The sequence below is a fragment of the Tachyglossus aculeatus genome, chromosome 22 (genome assembly GCF_015852505.1).
Source record: "Tachyglossus aculeatus isolate mTacAcu1 chromosome 22, mTacAcu1.pri, whole genome shotgun sequence".
Taxonomy (NCBI): domain Eukaryota; kingdom Metazoa; phylum Chordata; class Mammalia; order Monotremata; family Tachyglossidae; genus Tachyglossus; species Tachyglossus aculeatus.
Window position 1 is genome coordinate 32,695,287 of NC_052087.1, and position 21,132 is coordinate 32,716,418.

A 21,132-nucleotide genomic window follows, 5' to 3' on the forward strand; every position below is an offset into this window, starting at 1 on the left:
GAAATCCGTTGTTGGGTTGGGACCGTCTCTATATGTTGCCGACTTGCACTTCCCAAGCACTTAATCCAGTGCTCTGCACACAGTAAGTGCTCAATAAATACGATTGAATGAATAAACAAAAATCCAGAAGTAGTTTACCATGGCCTCCTTCCTCGCAGTCAACTTGAGTCTCCGCCCTCGAGACTCTCCCATGCCGCTGCTGCCCAGCACAGGTGAGCTTTGACTCATAGCAGATGGCCTCCCACTCGCTAGCCACTGCCCAAGCTAGGAATGGAATGGGTAGGCCTCTGCTTGACTCTCCTTCCCGTAGTCGAGACTGGTAGAGGACTGGAAACTCCAGATGCGACCCTGAGAGGAGCAATGATTGATTACTAATTCAGTTATCCTTTCCCAAGCACTTGGTAGAATGCTCTGCATAGAGTAAGTGTCAATAAATATGATTGATTGATCAACTGATGGGTAAGGAGAGGGTGTGAGGGAAGGAGAGAGGCCATACTAGCCCCACCACCTAATAAGTGGGTGGCGGGGAGGTGCAGAGAATGAGTGTCAGAGTTTGAGACTCTTAACTCTTTGCATTGCTGGGAACTTTCTCCTCCCCATCTCTCCTCTTGAGCCAATCTCCGCTTACCACCCTGCCCAGGTACCCAGCTAGCACTCTACTACTGACCCCAGTGAAGGGAGAAAGAGACTCCCCTTTTTCCACCAGAATTTTGGATGAATAGGGGAGCCCTGATCAACTTCCCCCAAAGGACAGATCCACTTCAGCCAAACAAAATGGAGATTTGACAATGAGCTAGTTAACCATTGGGATAGTTCATTCATTCATTCATTCAATCGTATTTATTGAGCGCTTACAGTGTACAGAGCACTGTACTAAGCATCTGGGAAGTACAAATCAGCAACATATAGAGACAGTCCCTACCCAACAACGGGCTCACAGTCTAGAAGGGGGAGACAGACAACAAAACAAAACAAGTAGACAGATGTCAATACTACCAGAATAAATAGAGTTATAGCTATATACACATCATTAATATAATAAATATAGTAAATATGTACAAATAAAATAGACTAATAAATGTGTACAGACATATACAAGTGCTGAGGGGAGGGGAAGGGGGTAGGGCGGGAGGGGAGGAGGAGGAGGAGAGGAAAAAGGGGGGGCTCGGTCTGGGAAGGCCTCCTGGAGGAGGTGAGCTCTCAGGAGGGCTTTGAAGGGAGGAAGAGAGCTAGTTTGGCGGATGTGCGGAGGGAGGGCATTCCAGGCAAGAGGAAGGACGTGGGCCGGGGGTCGACAACGGGACAGGCGAGAACGAGGCCCGGTGAGGAGGGTAGTGGCGGCAGAGGAGCGGAGGGTGTAGGCTGGGCTGGAGAAGGACAGAAGGGAGGGGAGGTAGGAGGGGGCGAGGGGATGGACAGCCTTGAAGCCAAGAGTGAGATGTTCATCAATCAATCAGTGGTATTTGTTGAGTGCTTACTAAACACTCTCCTAAGCCCTTGGGAGAGAACAGTTTTGATGTGTAGCTATCTATAATTCTATTTATTTGTACTGATGCCTGTTCACTTGTTTTGGTGTCTGTCTCCCCCCTTCTAGACCGTAAGCCCTGTATGGACAGGGATTGTCTCTCTTTATTGCTGAATTGTACTTTCCAAGCGCTCAGTACAGTGCTCTGCACACAGTAAGGGCTCAATAAATATGACTGGCTGAATGAATGAAAAAATACAGTACAGTGAGTTGGTAGACAGGTTCCCTGACCGTTAGGAATTTACAGTCTAGAGCGGGAACAGACATGGAAACAAATAAATGAATCTGATAAGTTGAGGCTTTGGGCTCCATCCCTTCGGAGCCAGCGTGGCTTAGTGGATAGATCCCAGGCTTGGGAATCAGAAGGACCTGAGTTCTAACCCCAGCTCCGCCACTTGTCTGCTACGTGACCTTGGACAAGTCACTTTACTTCTCTGTGCCTCAGTTACCTCAACTGTAAAATGGGGATTAAGACTGTGAATTCCATGTGGGATGGGGACCGTGTCTAACCTGACAAATTTATAGCTACCCCAGCACTTAGTACAGTGCCTGGAACGTAGTAAGCACTTAATAAATACTATTATTATTGTTTGGAAGAATGAGTTATCAGCCCAACCAGACCCACGAATCCATCCATTCATTCATTCATTCGTATTTATTGAGTGCTCACTATGGGTGCAGAGCATTGCACTAAATGTTTAGGAGAGTACAATATAATAATAATAATAATAGTGTTTGTTAAGCGCTTACTATGTGTGAAGCACTGTTCTAAGCGCTGGGGGGTAATACAAGATGATCAGGTTGTCCCACCTGGGGCTCACAGTCTTCATACCCATTTTACAGATGAGGGAACTGAGGCCCAGAGAAGTGAAGTGACTTGCCCAAAGTCACACAGCTGAGTGGCAGAGCCGGGATTAGAACCCATGACCTCTGGCTCCCAAGCCCGGGCTCTATCCACTGAGCCACGCTGCTTCTACACTATAATAATAAGCAGACACATTCCCTGCCCACAATGAGCTTCCACAGTCTAGAAGGGGAGACAGACATTAATATAAGTATATATATATCACAGATATTCATTCAATCGTATTTACTGAGTGCTTCCTGTGTGCAGAGCACTGTACTAAGTGCTTGGGAAGTACAAGTCAGCAACATAGAGAGATGGTTCCTACCCAAAAACAGGCTCATATGTACTTAAGTGTTGTAGGGCTGGGATGGGGGGGGATGAAGAAAGACAGCAAGACAGGGAAATGCAGAAGGGATTGGTAGAAGAGGAAAGTAGGGCTTAGCCAGGGAAGGCTTCTTGGAGGAGATGTGCCTTCAATAAGGCTTTGAAGTAAGGGGAAGTCTTCCATGCTTAACCCATGTCCTGCCTCTGGCCTGGAAAGCCCTCCCTCCTCAAATCTGACAGACAATGACTCTCCCTCCCTTCAAAGCCTTATTGAAGGGACACCGTGGCTCAGTGGAAAGAGCACAATCTTTGGAGTCAGAGGTCATGGGTTCGAATCCCAGCTCCACCACATGTCCGCTGTGTGACCTTGGGCAATTCACCTCTCTGAGCCTCTGAGCCTCAGTTACCTCATCTGTAAAATGAGGATTGACTGTGAGCCCCAGGTGGGGCAACCTGATCACACTGTATTCCCCCCAGCGCTTAGAACAGTGCTTGCACATAGTAAGCGCTTAATAAATGCCACTATTATTTATTATTATTATTATCTCCTCCAAGAGGCCTTCCCAGACTAAGCCCCACTTTTCCTCATCTCCCACTCCCTTCTGCGTCACCCTGACTTCCTCTCTTTGCTCTTCCCCCTCCCAGCCCCACAGCACTTATGTACATATCTGTCATTTTATTGATTTGCACTGATGCCTGCCTCCCCACCTCTAGACTGTAAGCTAGTTGCGGGAAAGGAATGTCACTGTTTATTGTTGCATCACACTTTCCCAAGCGCTTAATACAGTGCTCTGCACTCCGTAAGACTCAATAAATACGATGGAATGAATGAATGAAAGAATCTCCATGAGCCCACCACGGTCCTCTTCCCTCTAGACAGTGTTGGCTCCGCGGGAGATTCCGGCGTCTCCCCGCTCTCTCTCCCTGGGCCCTCCGCTTCCCCCGCAGCCTTGGGTCGGAGTGGTTGCTTCTTCCCTGGTTGGCCACGGTCTGGGGAATGCCCCACTCATGGTTCCCCCAGCCTCAGGGAAAAGCTGCAGCACTCTGCAAAGCTCAGCCCATGGGGACCAACCAACCGAGCGAGAATGAATGAGCTAATGATCGCTCAGTGCTTTCCCGCTGCTTGGAAGACAGGTGCTGGACGAACACCAAGTCTGCTTTGATTTTTCGAGTTCTTCCCTTCGCATTACTTCCCAAGCTAAATTTAGCCCTTGTGGCTTGGAGAGATTGCGAGCTCCCGATGGATTAACTCAGTGCTGCCTGGAGTTGTTGCCGTCAGGAAGGTTTAGGCGGCTCAGGCCGGGGCCTGGGGAGGTGGAGGGGAGAGGAGTCCGGGCCTGGGTGACGGGCTGACCTGAAGGGCCCCTTCTCTCCCCATGCTCACCTCATCCCTGGGATAAAGCGAAGGTTGATTACAGCCGTATGGGCTTCAATCATCCTGCGAATTCCCAGTCTCTCCAACCCCTCAGCCAAGCACTAGCTAGAACTAATAATAATAGTAGTAATACCTGTGGTATTTGGTGAGTATTTATGAGAAGCAGTGTGACCGACCCAATCAATCAATCAACCAATCAAGCGTATTTATTGAGTGCTTACTGTGTGCAGAGCACTGTACTATGCTCTCGGGAAGTATAAGTTGGCAACATATAGAGACAGTCCCTACCCAACAGTGGGCTCACAGTCTATAGAGCTCAGTCCTGGGAGTCAGAAGGATTTCAGTTCTAATCCGGGCTCCGCTACTTGTCTGCCTTGTGACCTCTAGTGAGTCGCTTCACTTCTCTGTGCCTCATCTGTAAAATGGCTATTAAGACTTTGAGTCGCGTGTTGGATATGGGCTGTGTCCAGACTGATTAGCTTCTATCTACTCCAGTGATTAGTAATAATAATAATAATAATGGCATTTATTCATTCATTCATTCAATTGCATTTATTGTGCACTTACTGTGTGCAGAGCACTCTACTGAGCGCTTGGGAAGTACAAGTTGGCAACAGATAGAGACGGTCCCCACCCAACAATGGGCTAACACTCTAGAAGTCTAGAATTCAATTGTATTTGTTGAGTGCTTACTATGTGCAAAGCACTGTTCTAAGCGCTGGGGAGGTTACAAGGTGATCAGATTGTCCCACGGGGGGGCTCACAGTCTTAATCCCCATTTTACAGATGAGGTAACTGAGGCCCAGAGAAGTTAAGTGACTTGCCCAAAGTCACACAGCTGACAAGTGGTAGAGCCGGGAATTGAACCCATGACCTCTGACTCCAAAGCCCGTGCTCTTTCCACCAGGGCCCGGCCCATAGTAAGTGTTTAACAAATATGATAATTTTTTTAAAAAGTGCTTCCTCTGGGCCACACAGAATATAATCAGATCAGACACACCCTGTCCCTCCTAGGGCTCTGAATCTAAGGGGAGAGAGAACAGGTATCTTACCCACATCTTACAGATGAGGAAACTGAGGCACCGAGAAGTTAAGTGACCGGCCGAAGGTCACCCAGCAGACAATTGGCAGAGTGAGGTTTGTCTTTTTAAATGGTATTTTGTTACACACTTAACATGAGTCAGGCACTGTACTAAGTTTTGGAGCAGATATAAGCTAATCAGGTTGGACACAGTCCCTGTCCCTCATAGGGTTCACAGTCTTAATCCCCATTTTACAAACGAGGTAACTGAGGCACGGAAAAGTTAAGTGACTTACCTAAGGTCACACAGCATACACGTGGCAAAGCCGGGATAAGAACCCAGGTCCTCCTGGCATCCAGGCCCCTGCCCTACCCCCTAGGTCATCAGCGCTTAGAACAGTGCTTTGCACATAGTAAGCACTTAACAAATGTCATTATTATTATTATTATCCTGCCTTCCTAGCCCCCTGGCCTCCACAGTCCCTGGTGGTCATGTCCTTGCGGCTGCTTGTGTTCTCACTGAGAGGACCGTCCGTGTGGATCGATTAACGTGTGCATCCATGCATATGCGTGCATACAGGTAGTGTTCCCCTGGGATGGAGACCCTGCCAGCCCGGCTGGACCGAGTGGCCCCACCTTCTTTCTGGCCGGTCAAGGAGCCAGGCTCAGGCAGCTGAGTCAGTTTCATGCCTTCCAGATTCGCCAAATACTACAAGACGGAGAACGGCACCGAACACCGGACCCTCCTGAAGGCCTTTGGCATCCGCTTTGACGTGCTGGTGTACGGAAATGTGTGTCCACAGGGAACGCCTGGGCCGGGAGGATGATAGGAGGGAGGGACTCCAGGGCTGGGAGGGTAGAGGGGCCCCCAGGGAAAGGTGAGTGGGACCCCAGGACTGGGAGGATGGTAAGGGCCTCAGATCTGGGAGGGTGGGAGGGACCCAAAGGCGGAATTACGATTTCAGATGACGAGATCAGGGCCAGTACAGTAGGAGCAGAAGGAGGGTAATTTCCGGTAGCAAAAGACCCGATGCGGTGCCCTCTGGGAAGGGAGGGCTAGGGTCAGAGGGTCAGGCAGGACTTTAACTTCCTCCATTGATGCCCTCGTCCCCCTCCCCTCCATCCCATAACTTCCCCTTGCTTGCCTCACGAGGAGCCCAGAAAGCCCAGAAATCACCTCCTCAGGAAACGTCCATGGGGGAAAGGCGTTCTATGCCCCCTGCCCCAAACTGGCAGGATGGGTGGGGGCTCAGAGCGGGGTGGGTAGAAGGGACCCCAGGGCCAGGAGGAGGGGGTGGAGGGGCTCCAAGGACAGGTTAGTGTCCCTGTCACCCTCTCCCACCTTGAGGCTCATAAAGATGAGCTTAGGGACAGCAGGAGACCCTCAGAGCATAGGGAGGGCTTACAGTCCCAAGAGCTCCTTGCTATCCCCAAACTCCATGAGGGGCAACTCTGAAGGCCCAAATTCAGCCCCACCTCAGCTCCATCTCCCCCCTCGCCCCCACCCCAGGGAGTCCCAGTTTCCCCTGGGTTCATCCACCCAGACAGAGTCTGACAGGATCTTGGGGCACTCCAAGGGGCAGCCCGTCACCAGCTCCCCCAAACTAGGCATCCCAGGAATGCCATTCAGCTCTGGGGAAGAAGTCAAGGGGTGAGATGCGAAGTTGATGGAGTCTGGTGGAGGTTGGAGAAAGTCCGACTCCTAAGGCTATTTGGGTTGGGGAATGCAAGGCAGCTGCCTTCCCCAGAGGCACCACTGCCCTCTCACCATCTCTCCCCGTGTCCGCCAGCCCCAGCCCCCTGACCCCCTCCTAAGAGATACAAACATCAGAAACTGCTTCCTCTGACCCAGAAACCCACTGAGGTCCCAGTTCCCTGCCAACTGATTGTCCAGGATCCTAGGTTGGGGAGGGAGTTGGCGGAGGAGTGTGGGCAGATGGCCGGAGGTGTCCCTAAGAACCCCTCCCCACCATTCCCATAATCTTTTGTGTTTTCAGGCAGGGAAGTTTAACATCATCCCCACCATCATCAGCACGGTGGCAGCCTTCACTTCTGTGGGAGTGGTGAGTGCGAGCTCCGGCCCGGTGCTCCCAGAAGAGCTGGTCCGGATGGGGCTGGACTGTGATCCTGGGGTCCCGGGAAGGGTTTGGAAGGGCCCAGGTGGGAGATCCCTCATCCTCTTGGAAAGGCAGGGTTGCAGGTGGAACCCCTGAGTATGGGTGAGTGCCAGGTGGGCTGGGAAGGGGTGAGGGGCCCTGGCTGGGGAGCAGGGCATGTTCCCCATCCCATACACCCCCTCAATCTCTGGTGTCAATACCCCCTAAGAAATTTTAGGGCACCCCAGGAGCACTTAACTTCTCTGGGCCTCAGTTCTCTTATCCCTTATCTATCTTAGAGAAGCAGCGTGGCTCAGTGGAAAGAGACCAGGCTTGGGAGTCAGAGGTCATGAGGCCAAATCCCGGCTCCACCACTTGTCAGCTGTGTGACTTTGGGCAAGTCACTTAAGTTCTCTGTGCCTCAGTTCCCTCAACTGTAAAATGGGAATTAAGACTGTGAGCCCCATGTGGGGCAACCTTAATTACCTTGTATCCCCACCCTGCGCTTAGAACAGTGCTTGGCACATAGTAAGCACTTAACAAATACCAACATCATTATTATTATTATTTTCTGCAAAAATGGGGATTCAATGGGTCTCCCTCCTACTTAGACTGCGAACCCTATGTGAGACCTGATTAACCTGTAGCTACCTCAGTGCTTAGTAATAGCAATAATACTTGTGGTATTTGTTAAGCGCTTACTACATGCCAAGCACTGTTCTAAACACTGGGGTGGATACAAGGTAATCAGGTTGTTCCACCTGGGGCTCACAGTCTTAATCCCCATTTTACAGATGAGATAACTGAGGCCCAGAGAAGTTAAGTGGCTTGCCCAAGGCCACACAGCGGACGAGTAGCGGAGCCAGGATTAGAACCCACGTCCTCTGACTGCCAAGCCCGTGCTCTTTCCACTAAGCCACGCTGCTTCCCCCAGTGCCTGACACATAGTAATTGCTTAACAAATGCCACAGTTATTATGGTGGGGATGATGATGATGATGATGATGATTAGCACTCCTGGGCCCTGGGTCATAGTCCTGGAAGGATCATGGCCAGAAGCCTGATCCTCCACTCGTAGGCCAGGCTTTCCCCTTCCCCCCAAGACTCTCCTAGTCCTGGCCTCTCCTCTTCTGCCCTCCCTCATCTCTCCTCCATGCCCCTCGTCCTTCCCCGGCCCTCTCTCTGTCTATTCTCTCTTCCCTCCAGGGGACCGTCCTCTGTGACATCATCCTCCTCAACTTCCTCAAGGGTGCAGAGCACTACAAGGCCAAGAAATTTGAAGAGGTAAGGGTGAGTGGGGAGCTGGGGAGGGGTACCAGCTGTTGAAACCCCCACCTCCTCCTGGGAGATGCTTGGATAGGAGCAGGAGGGACAGAGGGCCAGGAATGGTGAGGGATGGGGATTTCAGGGGTCCGTGGGGTCACCGTGCATTCTCCTGTTTCTTATTTCCAGCCCCAGAGGGTCCCAGGCCCACGGATGGTCTAATGATAATAGTAATTGTGGCATTTTGTTAAGTGCTTACTATGTGCCAGGCACTGAACTGAGCTCTGGGGTGGAAACAAGAAAATCGGGTTGGACACATTCCCTCTTCTACGTGGGGCTCACAGTCTCGATCCCCGTTTTACACGTGGGATAACTGAGGCACAGACAAGCGAAGTGACTCGCCCGAGGTCACACAGCAGACAAGTGGCAGAGTGGGGACTAGAACCCATGACCCATGACCCATGAGAAGCAGCATGGCTCAGTGGAAAGAGCACATGCTTTGGAGTCAGAGGTCAGGGGTTCAAATCCCTGCTCCGCCAATTGTCAGCTGTGTGACTTTGGGCAAGTCACTTCACTTCTCTGTGTCTCAGTTCCCTCATCTGTAAAATGGGAATTAAGACTGTGAGCCCCACATGGGACAACCTGATCACCTTAGAACAGTGCTTTGCACATAGTAAGCGCTTAACAAATGCCATCATTATTATTATTATTATTATTATAACCTTCTGACCCCCCAGGCCCGGGCTGTATCCACGACACCAGGCTGCTTTTCTGAGTGGCTCAGTGCCTGACTTCCCTCCCTGTACAGGTGACGGAGACAACACTGCGGTCCACCACCTCCGCCAACCCCGTGTACCACAGCAACCAGACCTTGGAGGGGCGCAGTGAGGAGAAGCAATCCACGGACTCGGGCGCTTTCTCCCTTGCCTTATAGGGCTCCCTTCCTTTGCTCTTTTCTGCCCTTCCTCCCTCCTCGCACACTGCCCACCCGCTGGGCCCCTGGGCTCTGCATCCTCAGCCTCAGGAATGGCGGCCTCATTTCCCCACATCCCACCTGGAGGGGAGGAAGCCCTCTGCGGGAGGCCCTGTGAAGGCCGCAGACACCGAGCCCCCTAGCAGCCCTGGCCTCCTCCCAAGGCTGAGATTCAGGAAAATCATCCCCCACACCCAACCTCTCTACCTCTTTCAGAGCACCCGGGCTTACATTCCTGCCCCCCAGGATTCACCCCAGTGAGAAAGTCAAAGCCTGCCCCTCTCCTCGAGGCCCAGGTTGGAAGAAAACCCTTCAGGTGGTCACCCCGCTCCCCCCAGGGCCTCTCCCTCACTGGCCATTTTGAAATGAAGCTTGTTGGTGGTCACTGTGTCTGGAGATCAATCTTCCCCTCTCCTCCTACTAGCTCTGTCCTGAATTGTCCGGGTCTCAGACCCCTCTCCTGCAGATGAGCCGTCCCCCGCCTCCCATCTATACTCTCCTCAGGCCACCCCCCCTAAGTTAGGAAGGAATGAGTGGGATCGGACCCCCAAGAGGTGGCTGTCTGCAGCGCCCCCGGCCACGAGGCTAACTAACCCCTTCTTGGAAGCTGGGAGTTCAGCAGTCTCTCACCACCCCCAAGAAAGGAGCACAGAGAGCGTGGAAGGGACCAGGGAATCTGGTTTTACTGCCAGTCCCGGGGCGAGGGAAGGGGCAGATCAGGGTCGGGGGAAGGGGCGGCCAGGGTGGGGAGGTCCGGCTCCTCGGGAGATACCACCAGCTGGGGCAGAAGCGGCGGTGGGAAGAGGCAGCTCCAGCCGACGACAACTCTGATTACGGACGATGTGGCCGGGGCCGGCTCAGAGCGAGCAGAAGAAGGGCAACTTCTGGCAGCAGAAGACCCGGCGCCAGTGGCCCCCTGGGCAGAGAGGCCAGGAGTTAGAGGATCAGGCAGGACCCTGACTCCCTCGAGTGATGCCCTCATCCTCCTTCCCCCCTCAACTTCCAGCCCCATCACTTCCCCTTGCTTGCCTCACCAGTGGCCCCCTGGACAGAGAGGCCAGGAGTTAGAGGATCAGGCAGGATCCTGACTCCCTCGAGTGATGCCCTCATCCTCCTTCCCCCCTCAACCTCCAGCCCCATCACTTCCCCTTGCCTGCCTCCGGCTTCCCGAGGAGCCCAGGAAGCACCTCCCAGGGAAACGTCCATGAGGTTGTTGGCATTCTGTGCCCCCAGCTCCCGGCCCCCTCAGGGCCCTCACCGTACCCCACGCTCAATACTCACCCGGCACTGCAGAGGGATGCCCCCCGTGCCACAAGGGCCAGGCAGAGTGGGGGTGGGGGGATGCTACATCACTGGGTGGGGGGCTGGCGAGTCAGCCTGAACCCTGGCCCCCACCTCCCCCACCAACAGATCCCAGCAAGGGGCGGGGGGACTCGATCCCTAGTCTGGCAGCCGTCTCCCTTACCTCGCGAGCTCAGAGCCACACAGCGGCCCCCGAAGATCGTGGGCTGTCCAGCCGCCCAGAAGGAGAAATCCCAGGGGGTTCCATCCATCCAGCGGAATTTCCTGAGAAGACCCTGTGGGATTCAGGAGGTCAGAGGGGACAGGAGCAGCGGGGTCCCTGGGCCCGTCTAGGCTGGAGAGACGGGCCAGGAAATGAAGCCCTTCAATACCTGAAGCAAGCCTCCAGTGCCGTCCCCCTCCCCAAGTCAGCCTCACTGGGGTCAGACCTTGGGCAAGTCACTTCTCTGAGCCTCAGTTACCTCAACTGCAAAATGGGGATTAAGACGGTGAGCCCGATGTGGGAAAGGGACTGTGTCCTACCCCATTAGCTTGTAGTCCCCTCAACACTTAATACAGTGCCTGGAACAAAGCAAGGACTTAACAGATACCACAATTATCATTAACAACAATAATAATAATAATAATAATAATAATGGTATTTGTTAAGTGCTTACTATGTGCCAAGCACTGTTCTAAGGGCTGGGGGTGATACAAGGTAATCAGGTTGCCCCACGTGGAGCTCACAGTCTTAATCCCCATTTTACAGATGAGGTAACTGAGACACAGAGAAGTTAAATAACTTGCCCAAAGTCACACAGCTGACAGGTGGCAGAGCCGGGATTAGAACCCATGACCTCTGACTCCAAAGCTCGTGCTCCCTCCACCGAGCCACGCTGCTTCTCCAATGATTGTTACTAATTATTAGGTCTTGGGGCATCATCGAAAGGAGAGGCCGGAAGGGGCAACCCCAGTTTACACGCTGTTCTTCTATCTCCTTCCACCTGCCCAGGGCTGTTCCTGATCCCCCAGGGCCAAGCAGGGGCTGGGGTTTGGCAGGAGACATCTCGGGCCCGAGGGGAGGCATCTGTGGCTGTGGCTTCGCACTCACCAAGCCTCTCGCCTTGCCTCCAATCCAGATCTGGTTCTGGTTGAGCCCCTTGGCCGAAAACTGCAACTTCCAGTTGAATCTGAAGCTGTGGACTGAGACCAGCTGACCCCTGATGCACTCCTGACAGACCCTCTAGGGAGGCAGAGGGGCAAGGCTGTAGGGGGGGAAATCCCGGCATTCCTTCCCTCCCCACCCCTTTGGCACCTATAAGCCCCAAGCTGGGAAGTTCCCTCACCCCTCCCTCCCGGCTGTCTGCTCCGCCTGCTCTCCCTACATCTTAGATCGGAAGCCCCTTGTGGGACAGGGGACTATGTCTGATCTAATAATAATAATAATGATGGTATTTGTTAAGTGCTTACTATGTGCAAAGCGCTGTTCTAGGCACTAGGGAGGTTACAATAATAATAATAATAATGGCATTTATTAAGCACTTACTATGTGCAAAGCACTGTTCTAAGTGCTGGGGAGGTTACAAGGTGATCAGGTTGTCCCACGGGGGGCTCACAGTTTTAATCCCCATTTCACAAATGAGGTAACTGAGGCCCAGAGAAGTTAAGTGACTTGCCCAAAGTCACACAGCTGACAGTTGGTGGAGTCGGGATTTGAATCCATGACCTCTGACTCCAAAGCCCGGGCTCTTTCCACTGAGCCACGCTGCTGATGATCGTGTATGCCCTCCCCAGCGCTTGGTGCTCAATCAATCAATCAATCATTGGCCTTTATTGAGCGCTTATTATGTGCAGGGCACTGTCCTAAGTGCTTAGAAGAGTATAGTACTGCACAAATAGCAGATATGGACCTTTGCCAGAGAAGCAGCATGGCTTAGTGCAAAGAGCACGGGCTTTGGAGTCAGAGCTCCTGGGTTCAAATCCCGGCTCCGCCAATTGTCAGCTGTGAGACTTTGGGCAAGTCACTTAACTTCTCTGGGCCTCAGTTCCCTCATCTGTAAAATGGGGATTAATGTGAGCCCCCTGTGGGACAACCTGATCACCCTGTAGCCTCCCCAGCTCTTAGAACAGTGCTTGGCACATAGTAAGCGCTTAATAAATGCCATTGTTATTATTATTATTTGCCATTAACCTGCTCACCCTGGCTCCCACTCACCTGGGCTTCGTCAAACTTCTTTGGCTTGATTATCAACAAAAAGCTGGAGGTGTTGACCTCTCTGCCGACAGTAATGGGGATCACGTCCTCATCCCTTGGGCACTCAACTCTGGCCCCGGGACCTCCGGGACCAGGGGACGTCTCTCCGTCTTCCTCTTCCTCGCAGGGCTCATCTCCAGCGGCCCTGACCTCTTCTGCTCCCGATGCCTTCGGGTCAGGTGGTCCGCGGTCTGGAGAGGAAGGAGAAATGGGTGGCCAGATTCCTCCCTCCATCCTCTCCCTCCCAGATTTGGCATCCACTGACCACCACCGGCCCACCCTGGCCTGCCCTGAGGTAGAGGGCAGGGCCCTGGACTCGGACGGGAGGCAGCCCCTTCTGAAGGGGTCAGCCGGAGGGTGATGGCGGGAGGAATTGGGATCGAGAGGAGGAGGGGATCCGGGTGGAGGGGGAGAGTGGGGTGGAAGTGAACTGAGAAGGAGAGAGGAGGGTCAGAGGAAGAGGAGCCAGATAAATGGAGAAGCCCCAACTCACTCATCTTGTGAGAGGAGACCATCCCCAGCAGGAGAAGAGCCAGGACCTGCAGGAGTTTCATCGCTCCTCAGTGCTGTGGGAGAAGACATGCTAATGAAAACACCCGAAATCCCAACAAATTCTTGTTCGGGTTAAGGAGGGTTGTCTTTCCAAAGGTTAAAAGGTCACAAGCAGCTCTCCCAAACCCCAGAACCTGTGCCCAGGACAGACCCCTCCCCCTTCCCTCGTGGACCCGGAAAGCACCCTAGAACCCCAATCCCATCTCCAGAGAGTACAAAAAGGCCTCGTCTGGGGCATGAGGCAGAAGATTTGTCTTCATTCAACCACGGGAGTCTCACTTTTCTCTGAGCCGGGGGTTCCTGTGTCCCTGGATGCTTCAGGATTCACACCCCTTTATAGCAGGGACTCGGAGAAAGCAACTGATAGGCAAGAAGGAATTGGCACAGAAGGATGGAGAAAGAACTGATAACGAAGCCCTCGATTTCTCCCCTGGGTATTACAACATCAGTATCTGCGGTCCCTTCTCTCAACCCCACCACCTCTCCTCCCCCGCCCACTACAAACTATCACCACTGCCCTCCGAGGAATCTCCTGTCCCAGAATTTAGGGAACAGCATTCCTTCCTGGACTTTGGACCAGAGTATGAGGAAGCTGAATCTTCTCCAATTCCATCTTAGAGATCAATCAATTGCATTTATTGAGTGCTTACTATGTGCAGAGAACTGTACTAAGTGCTTGGGAGAGCACCATGCAGCAGAATTAGCAGTCACGCTCCCTACGCATAACGAGCTTACAGCTAGAGAGATTTGTAGAGATGTTTAGAGGGATGCTTAGAGGTGTTGTTTGAGGGCCGTGTAGGAAAGAGATGTGGCAGAGCCATGGGGAGGGCTATTGTAATAATAATAATAATAATAATGGCATTTATTAATAAGCGCTTACTATGTGCAAAGCACTGTACCCTTCCAAACGTGCAGCATAACACTGCACCCAGTAAATAATGCAGTTTGAAGGTTGCTTAAGGGCTGTAAGTGGAACAAGGTGAGGACTGTGAGCCCACTGTCTTCTAGACTGTGAGCCCACTGTTGGGTAGGGACCATCTTTATATGTTGCCAACTTGTACTTCCCAAGCGCTTAGTGCAGTGCTCTGCACACAGTAAGCGCTCAATAAATACGATTGATTGATTGATTGATTTCCACTAAGCCACACTGCTTCTGGGAGATGGGATCCGAGTTAGAGCTGGCACAGGGTTGGCACCCAGCCCTGGGAGTTAAGAGATGGGTATGCTTAGATTTGGAAGTCTACGGAGAGATCAATCCCATGAATGAGGGAATGGGAGAGAATTGGGAATGAGAAGCAGAGACTTCGATTCCCAGCCCCTTCCTGACCCAGGACTTCCCATGTTCTGGAAAGGAGAGAAATTTGGGCAAAATCTGTGCCTCAGAGCTCTGGCCTGAAGGATTTCTCCCTCCAGGTACTGCCTGGTGGAGGGAGAGAAGAGGGAAGGGAAAAGGAGAGGAGGTGAGCTGAGACTGAGCAGGGAGAGCCCAGCTCCTCCACACTGACCTTGAGAGGCAACATAGCTTAGTGGCGAGAGTACGAGCTTGGGAGTCAGAGGATGTCGCTCCGCCGCTTGTCTGCTGGGTGACCTTAGGTGAGTCACTTCACTTCTCTGGGCCCCCGTTACCTCGTCTGTAAAATGGGGATTAAGACTGTGAGCCCCATGTGGGACAACTTGACTACTTTGCATTCATTCATTCATTCATTCATTCAATCATATTTATTGAGCGCTTACTTTGTGCAGAGCACTGTACCAAGCCCTTGGAAAGTACAAGTTGGCAACCTATGGAGATGGTCCCTACCCAACAATCATTCATTCAATCATATTTATTGAGGGCTTACTGTGTGCAGAGCAACGTACTAAGCGCTTGGAAAGTACAAGTTGGTAACATATGGAGACGGTCCCTACCCAACAACGGGCTCACAGTCTAGAAGACTGTATCTACCCCAGTGCTTAGAACAGGGCTTGGCACATAGTAAGTACTTAACAAATGCCATAACTATTTTATTATTATTATTATCATTATCATTATTATTATTATTATTATTATTATTATCCTAGGCCAGCCTCAACCCAGATCCCAGTGGAAAGAGTACAGGTCTGCCTGGGAGTCAGAAGACCTGGGTTCTAATCCCAGCTCCTCCACTTCCTGCGATGGTACCTTAGGCAAGTCATTTCACTTCTCTGTGCCTCAGGATTTTCTTTTGTAAAATGGGAGATTCAACACCTGTTCTCCCTCCTACTTAGACCGTGAGCTTCGGGTGAGAGAGGGACAGCGTCCAACCTGTTTATCTTGTACCTTCCCCAGTGCACTTAGTACAGTGTTTGGACACATAAAAAGTGCTTAGCAAGTACCTCTGTTTTCATTATTATCCTTAGCATCCCCCTGCAGTAGGACAGGGGCTGCTGGGCCAGGTCGGTGGTCACTGTTGAGAGGTGCTCAGTTGATCTCTGTGAGAAGGAGTGGAGCCGTTGATGGGGGAGATAGCATCCTCAACTGTGGCTCTACAAAATTAGTCCCAGAGGTGGCCTACTGAGCACTTTTGCATCCGGGGACATCCTCAGAACACTTCCACATCGGGAGAAGCCCTCAGCCTTTGGAGCAGGCCCCTCCACTCCTGCTCCCTCCCCCAGGGCTTGGCTCACCCCCTCTTATCAATCCAGAACCTCCCCTACCCTGGGATGTCCCAACAATGCCCCAGCCTCCAAACCAAGTAGCTACCAGTTCTCCCTCATCCAGTCATATTTATTGAGCACTTATTGTGCTCAGAGCACTGTACTAAGCACATGGGAAAGTAGGGTATAACAACGAATAGACCCATTCCTGCCCACAATGAGGTCATAGTCTAGAGGGGGAGACAGACATTGATATAAATAAATAAAGAGATAAATCAATAAATTACAGATATGTACAGAAATACACATATGTACCATGGGGATGGGAGGGAGGATGAATGAAGGAACAAGTGAGAGCAGCGCGGAAGGGAGTGGGAGAAGAGGAGAGGAGGGCTTAGTCAGGGAAGGCTTCTTGGAGGAGATGGGCCTTCAATAAGGTTTTGAAGTTGGGGGGAGAACAATTATCTGTCTGACATCAGAAGGGAGGGCGTTCCAGGCCAGAGGTAGGATGTGGGCGAGAGGTCGGCGGCGAGATGGACGAGATCGAGGTACAGTGAGCAGGTTAGCATTAGAGGAGTGAAGTGTGCTAGCTGAGTTGGCATTGAGGCTGGCATCTCCCAGACAAGGTCAGTGAGGAAAAGGGAGGCGAGGAAGTCTTCTGCAGGAGCCTAGGGGAGGTCAGGCCAAAACTCTAAAAGAAGATTGACCCCCTGGGGCCAGAATAGAGACCATTCCATGCTCCCTGAAGTAAAGGTCCATCGGCCCTAGCCCCTTGTAATAATATGTGGGCCCACTGTTGGGTAGGGACCGACTCTATATGCTGACAACTTGTACTTCCCAAGCACTTGGTACAGCGCTCTGCACACAGTAAGCGCTCAATAAATACGATTGAATGAATGAATGTATAATAATGATGGCATTTATTAAGCGCTTACTATGTGCAAGCACTGTTCTAAGCGCTGGGGAGGTTACAAGGTGATCAGGTTGTCCCACGGGTGGCTCACAGTTTTAATCCCCATTTTTACAGATGAGGTAACTGAGGCACAGAGAAGTTAAGTGACTTGCCCAAAGTCACACAGCTTACAGTTGGCAGAGCCGGGATTTGAACCCATGACCTCTGACTCCGAAGCCCGGGTTCTTTCCACCAAGCCACGCTGCTTCTCCTGGCTCTCAGTCCCACAGAAGACTTTGATTTCCTTTGAAAGAAACTCTTCCAAATGAGTGGATGCTGGGAGAACTGGGATCAGGAGGGAAGGCTAGACCCCTGGAGCTGGAGAGGCCATTGTGACCGCTGCAGTCCTTGGGATCTGGGCAGAGCCCCCCGACTGGGCGGCGCAAAGAGGTCCGCACCAGGGCTTATTTGGGAGAGGATGGAAGAAAATGGAGAGCAAACATGGACACTACCCTCTGGAGACATCAACTTGGGCCCATCCATCTCACCGCCGCCCCCTCACCCACATCCTGTCTCTCGCCTGGACCTCCCGTCTCCTTCGTATCAATCAATCAATCAGTTGTATTTATAATACCTGTCGTATTTGTTAAGCATTTACTAGGTATCGAGCACTGTTCTAAGCGCTGGGCATGATACGAGGTAATCAGTTACGACACAGACCCTGTCCCACAGAGGGCTTGTAATCCAGGTAGTGGAAAGAAAAGGCGTTGAATCCCCATTTTACAGGTGAGGTAACTGAGACGCAGAGAAGCTAAGTGGCTTGCCCAAGGTCACACAGCTGACAAGTGGCTGAGCTGGGATTCGAACCCATGACCTCTGACCCCCAAGCCCGTGCTCTTTCCTGTGTGCAGAGCATTGTACTAAGAACTTGAGAGAGTACAATAAAACAGAGCTGGAAGACAAGTTCCCTGCCCAGAAGAAGCTTACGGTCTAGAGGATGAGACAGACGTTAATATAAATAAATATGAGTGATGGTCTGTTCTTCTCCAACGGACCATCACTCTCCTCTCCTTCAAAACCTTATTTAAATCGCATCTCCTAATATAGTTCTTCCTCAATTAAACCCTCATTTCCCCTACTCCCTCTCCCTACCTGCATCACCCTTGAACTTGGAATTGTATTAATTATTCATCTCACCCTCAGCCCCACAGCACTTATGCACATATCCATAATGTATTTTAATTTCTGTCTCCCCCTCTAGACTGTAAAATCCCTGTGGGAAGGGAACATGCCTACCAACTCTGTTATATTTTATTCTTCCAAGTGTCTAGTACAGTGCTCTGCACACAGTAACTGCTTAGCAAGTATGATTGATTGATGATAGAGTATCAGTGAAAGGAGGATAATAGATCCTCAGCCTCCCACAGGTTTCCTCCAGTGAAGGGCAGTGTTCCTTAGGGTTTGGATACTCTTGATTGATTGAGTTGGAACCATTGATTGATTCAGTCAGTCAGTGGTATTAATTGAGCACTTACTGTGTGCAGAGCACTGTACTAAGTGCTTGGAAGAGCACAATATAACAATATAACAGCCACAATCCCTGCCCACAACGAGCTTACATCCTAGAGCGGGAGATAGACATTAATATAAACAAATGAGTGCTGTGTTGGTGGAAAGGGGAATGAATGAAGGGAGCAAGTCAAGACAGTGCAGAGGGAGAGGGAGCAGAGGAAAGGAGGGCTTAGTCAGGGAAGGCCTCTTGGAGGAGATGGGCCTTCAATAAGGCTTTAAAGGAGAGTAATTGTCCATCGGATTTGAGGAGGGAAGGTACTCCAGACTGGAGGCAGGATGTGGGTGAGAAGTCGGCGTTAAGATAGATAATATGGAGGTCCATTGAGAAGGTTGGCTTTAGAGGACTGAAGTATGGAGGCTGGACTGTAGTAGGAGAGTAGCAATGTGAGGTAGGAGGAGGCAAGGTGATTGAGTGATTTTAAGCTTATGGTAAGGAGTTGGATGCAGAGATGGGTGGGCAACAACTGGAGGTTCTTGAGGAGTAGAGAAACATGGCCTGAATCATCCTCTCACATTACCCAGGGAGAAATGGCAGGAGCCACGGGAGAGAGAAGGCCCGATGGGCAACTAAGAATGCCAACCCACTCCCAACAGAAGGAGGGTTCCAAGCAGTGGATGGTGCCAATCAAGCCTCTTTGGGCCCTGTTGTCTCCATTCATCATCATCATCATCACCATCATCATCTTCATCATCATCAACGGTGTTTATCGAACACCTATTTTGTCCCAGGCCGTCGAGTCGCTTCCGACCCATAGCGACACCACAGACACATCTCTCCCAGAACGCCCCGCTCTCCATCTGCAATCGTGCTGGGAGTGTATCCGTAGAATTTTCTTGGTAAAAAGACAAAAGTGGTGTACCATCACCTCTTTCCGCGCAGTAAACTGGAGTCTCCGCCCTCGATTCTCTCCCATGGCGCTGCTGCCCAGCATGGATGAGTTTTGACTCGTTGCAGATGGCCTGCCACTCGTTAGCCACTGGCCAAGCCAGGAGTGGAATGGGTAGGCCTCTGCTTGACTCTCCCTCCCATAGCCGAGACCAGTAGAGTACTGGAAACTCTCCAGGTGTGACCCTGAGAGTGGTATTGAGCGCTTACTACATGCAAAACACTGTACTAATCACTTGGAAGAGTACAATACAAAAGAGTTGGCAGACCCTTCCAGGAAACCTTCTTCCCCTTCAGCCGTAGTCTGTCCTGGCCCTCCTCCAGACTGCCTCCTTTGCTGTGGATGAGGCGCCCCTCCTCCCTTGCCCCTTCCCGCTCCTGGAAGCCAATCCCAGCATAACCCAACTTGTACTTCCCCAGCGCTTAGTACAGTGCTCTGCACACAATAAGCGCTCAATAAATACGATTGAATGAATGAATGAATGAATAACCCACTAAGCTCCGTGGCTGACAACGTTCACGGGCAAGGTTGGATTTGGGTGGATTTGGGCTTATGTTCATTCATTTATTCATTCATTCGTATTTATTGAGCACTTACTGTATGCAGAGTACTCTATTATGTACTTGGGAAAGTACAATACAGTAATAAAGAGTGACAATCGCTGCCCACAGTGAGCTCACAGTCTAGAAGCTGTGTGGCTCAGTGGAAAGAGCACAGGCTTGGGACTCAGAGGTCATGGGTTCTAATCAATCAATCAATCAATCAATCGTATTTATTGAGCGCTTACTGTGTGCAGAGCACTGTACTAAGTGCTTGGGAAGTACAAGTTGGCAACATATAGAGACAGTCCCTACCCAACAGTGGGCTCACAGTCTAAAAGACTTCTAATCCCAAATACTTCTAATCCCAGCTCCGCCAACTGTCAGCTGTGGGACTTTGGGCAAGTCACTTCATTTCTCTATGCCTCAGTTACTTCATCTGTAAAATGGGGATTAAGAATGTGAGCCCCCCGTGGGACAACCTGATCACCTTTTAACCACCCCAGTGCTTAGAACAGTGCTTTGCACATAGTAAGCGCTTAATAAATGCCATCATCATTATTATTAGAGGCGAGGAGATGAACGTCAACATAAATAAATAAATAAACAAACAAACAAATAAATAAATAAATAAATAAAATGTTAGCCAGTGTTTCATTCATTCGGTCATTCAATCGTATTTACTGAGCACTTACTGTGTGCAGAACACTGTATTAAGTGCTTGGAAAGTACAATTTGGCAACTGGGGTGATTCCTCTGAATTGGCCTTGGGGATCCAAGTCTCTCCCTAAAAGGGTCTGCCTGGACCCGAACCTCATTTCTGACTTGGAGTCACCACCACTTCCTGCTCTTGGAACTCAAATTCCCCCGGGAAACCAATAGATGTTGAAGTGCAGGTGATGTTCCACTTCATCTTGCAACTTAGAGAAGCACCCTGACCTAATGGAAAGAGAAAGGGCCTGGGCGTCAAAGGACCTGGGTTCTACTCCCAGCTGTGCCACTTGCTTGCTGTGTGACCTTGTGTAAGTCACTTCACATCTCTGTACCTCAGTTTCCTCAACTGCATAACGGGAGTCATTATCTGTTCTCCCTCTGACGACTGTGCGTCCCATGTGG

The 21,132-nt window shown here is 51.2% G+C and overlaps 2 protein-coding genes across 2 annotated transcripts in view; one reads left to right on the top strand and one right to left on the bottom strand.

Moving 5' to 3' along the window:
• P2RX3 (purinergic receptor P2X 3) overlaps positions 1–9,788 on the top strand; it is a 42,633-nt gene extending 32,845 nt beyond the window's left edge. Inside the window, exons 9-12 of the mRNA XM_038764846.1 lie at positions 5,790–5,883; positions 7,090–7,155; positions 8,394–8,471; positions 9,259–9,788. Coding sequence (XP_038620774.1) covers positions 5,790–5,883; positions 7,090–7,155; positions 8,394–8,471; positions 9,259–9,384 — 364 coding nt within the window. The 3' untranslated portion in view covers positions 9,385–9,788. The remainder of the gene's footprint in view (positions 1–5,789; positions 5,884–7,089; positions 7,156–8,393; positions 8,472–9,258) is intronic.
• Positions 9,789–10,280: 492 nt separating this feature from the next.
• On the bottom strand, positions 10,281–13,512 carry LOC119943264 (bone marrow proteoglycan-like). The gene is made up of 5 exons (XM_038764078.1): positions 13,452–13,512; positions 12,920–13,149; positions 11,816–11,947; positions 10,889–11,000; positions 10,281–10,339 (listed from the first exon to the last, which is right to left on the bottom strand). Exons 1-5 carry the CDS (start codon positions 13,510–13,512, stop codon positions 10,281–10,283), a joined length of 594 nt encoding a protein of 197 aa, XP_038620006.1.
• Positions 13,513–21,132: the final 7,620 nt, after the last annotated feature.

Excerpts from the sequence above, each read along its gene's own strand:
- LOC119943264 (XM_038764078.1), bottom strand. The coding sequence starts at position 13,512 with ATGAAACTCCTGCAGGTCCTGGCTCTTCTCCTGCTGGGGATGGTCTCC. Across the intron at positions 11,001-11,815 it reads GAGGCAAGGCGAGAGGCTTG|GGTCTTCTCAGGAAATTCCG; the intron begins GTGAGTGCGAAG and ends TGAATCCCACAG. Across the intron at positions 10,340-10,888 it reads TGTGGCTCTGAGCTCGCGAG|GGGGCCACTGGCGCCGGGTC; the intron begins GTAAGGGAGACG and ends CTCTCTGCCCAG.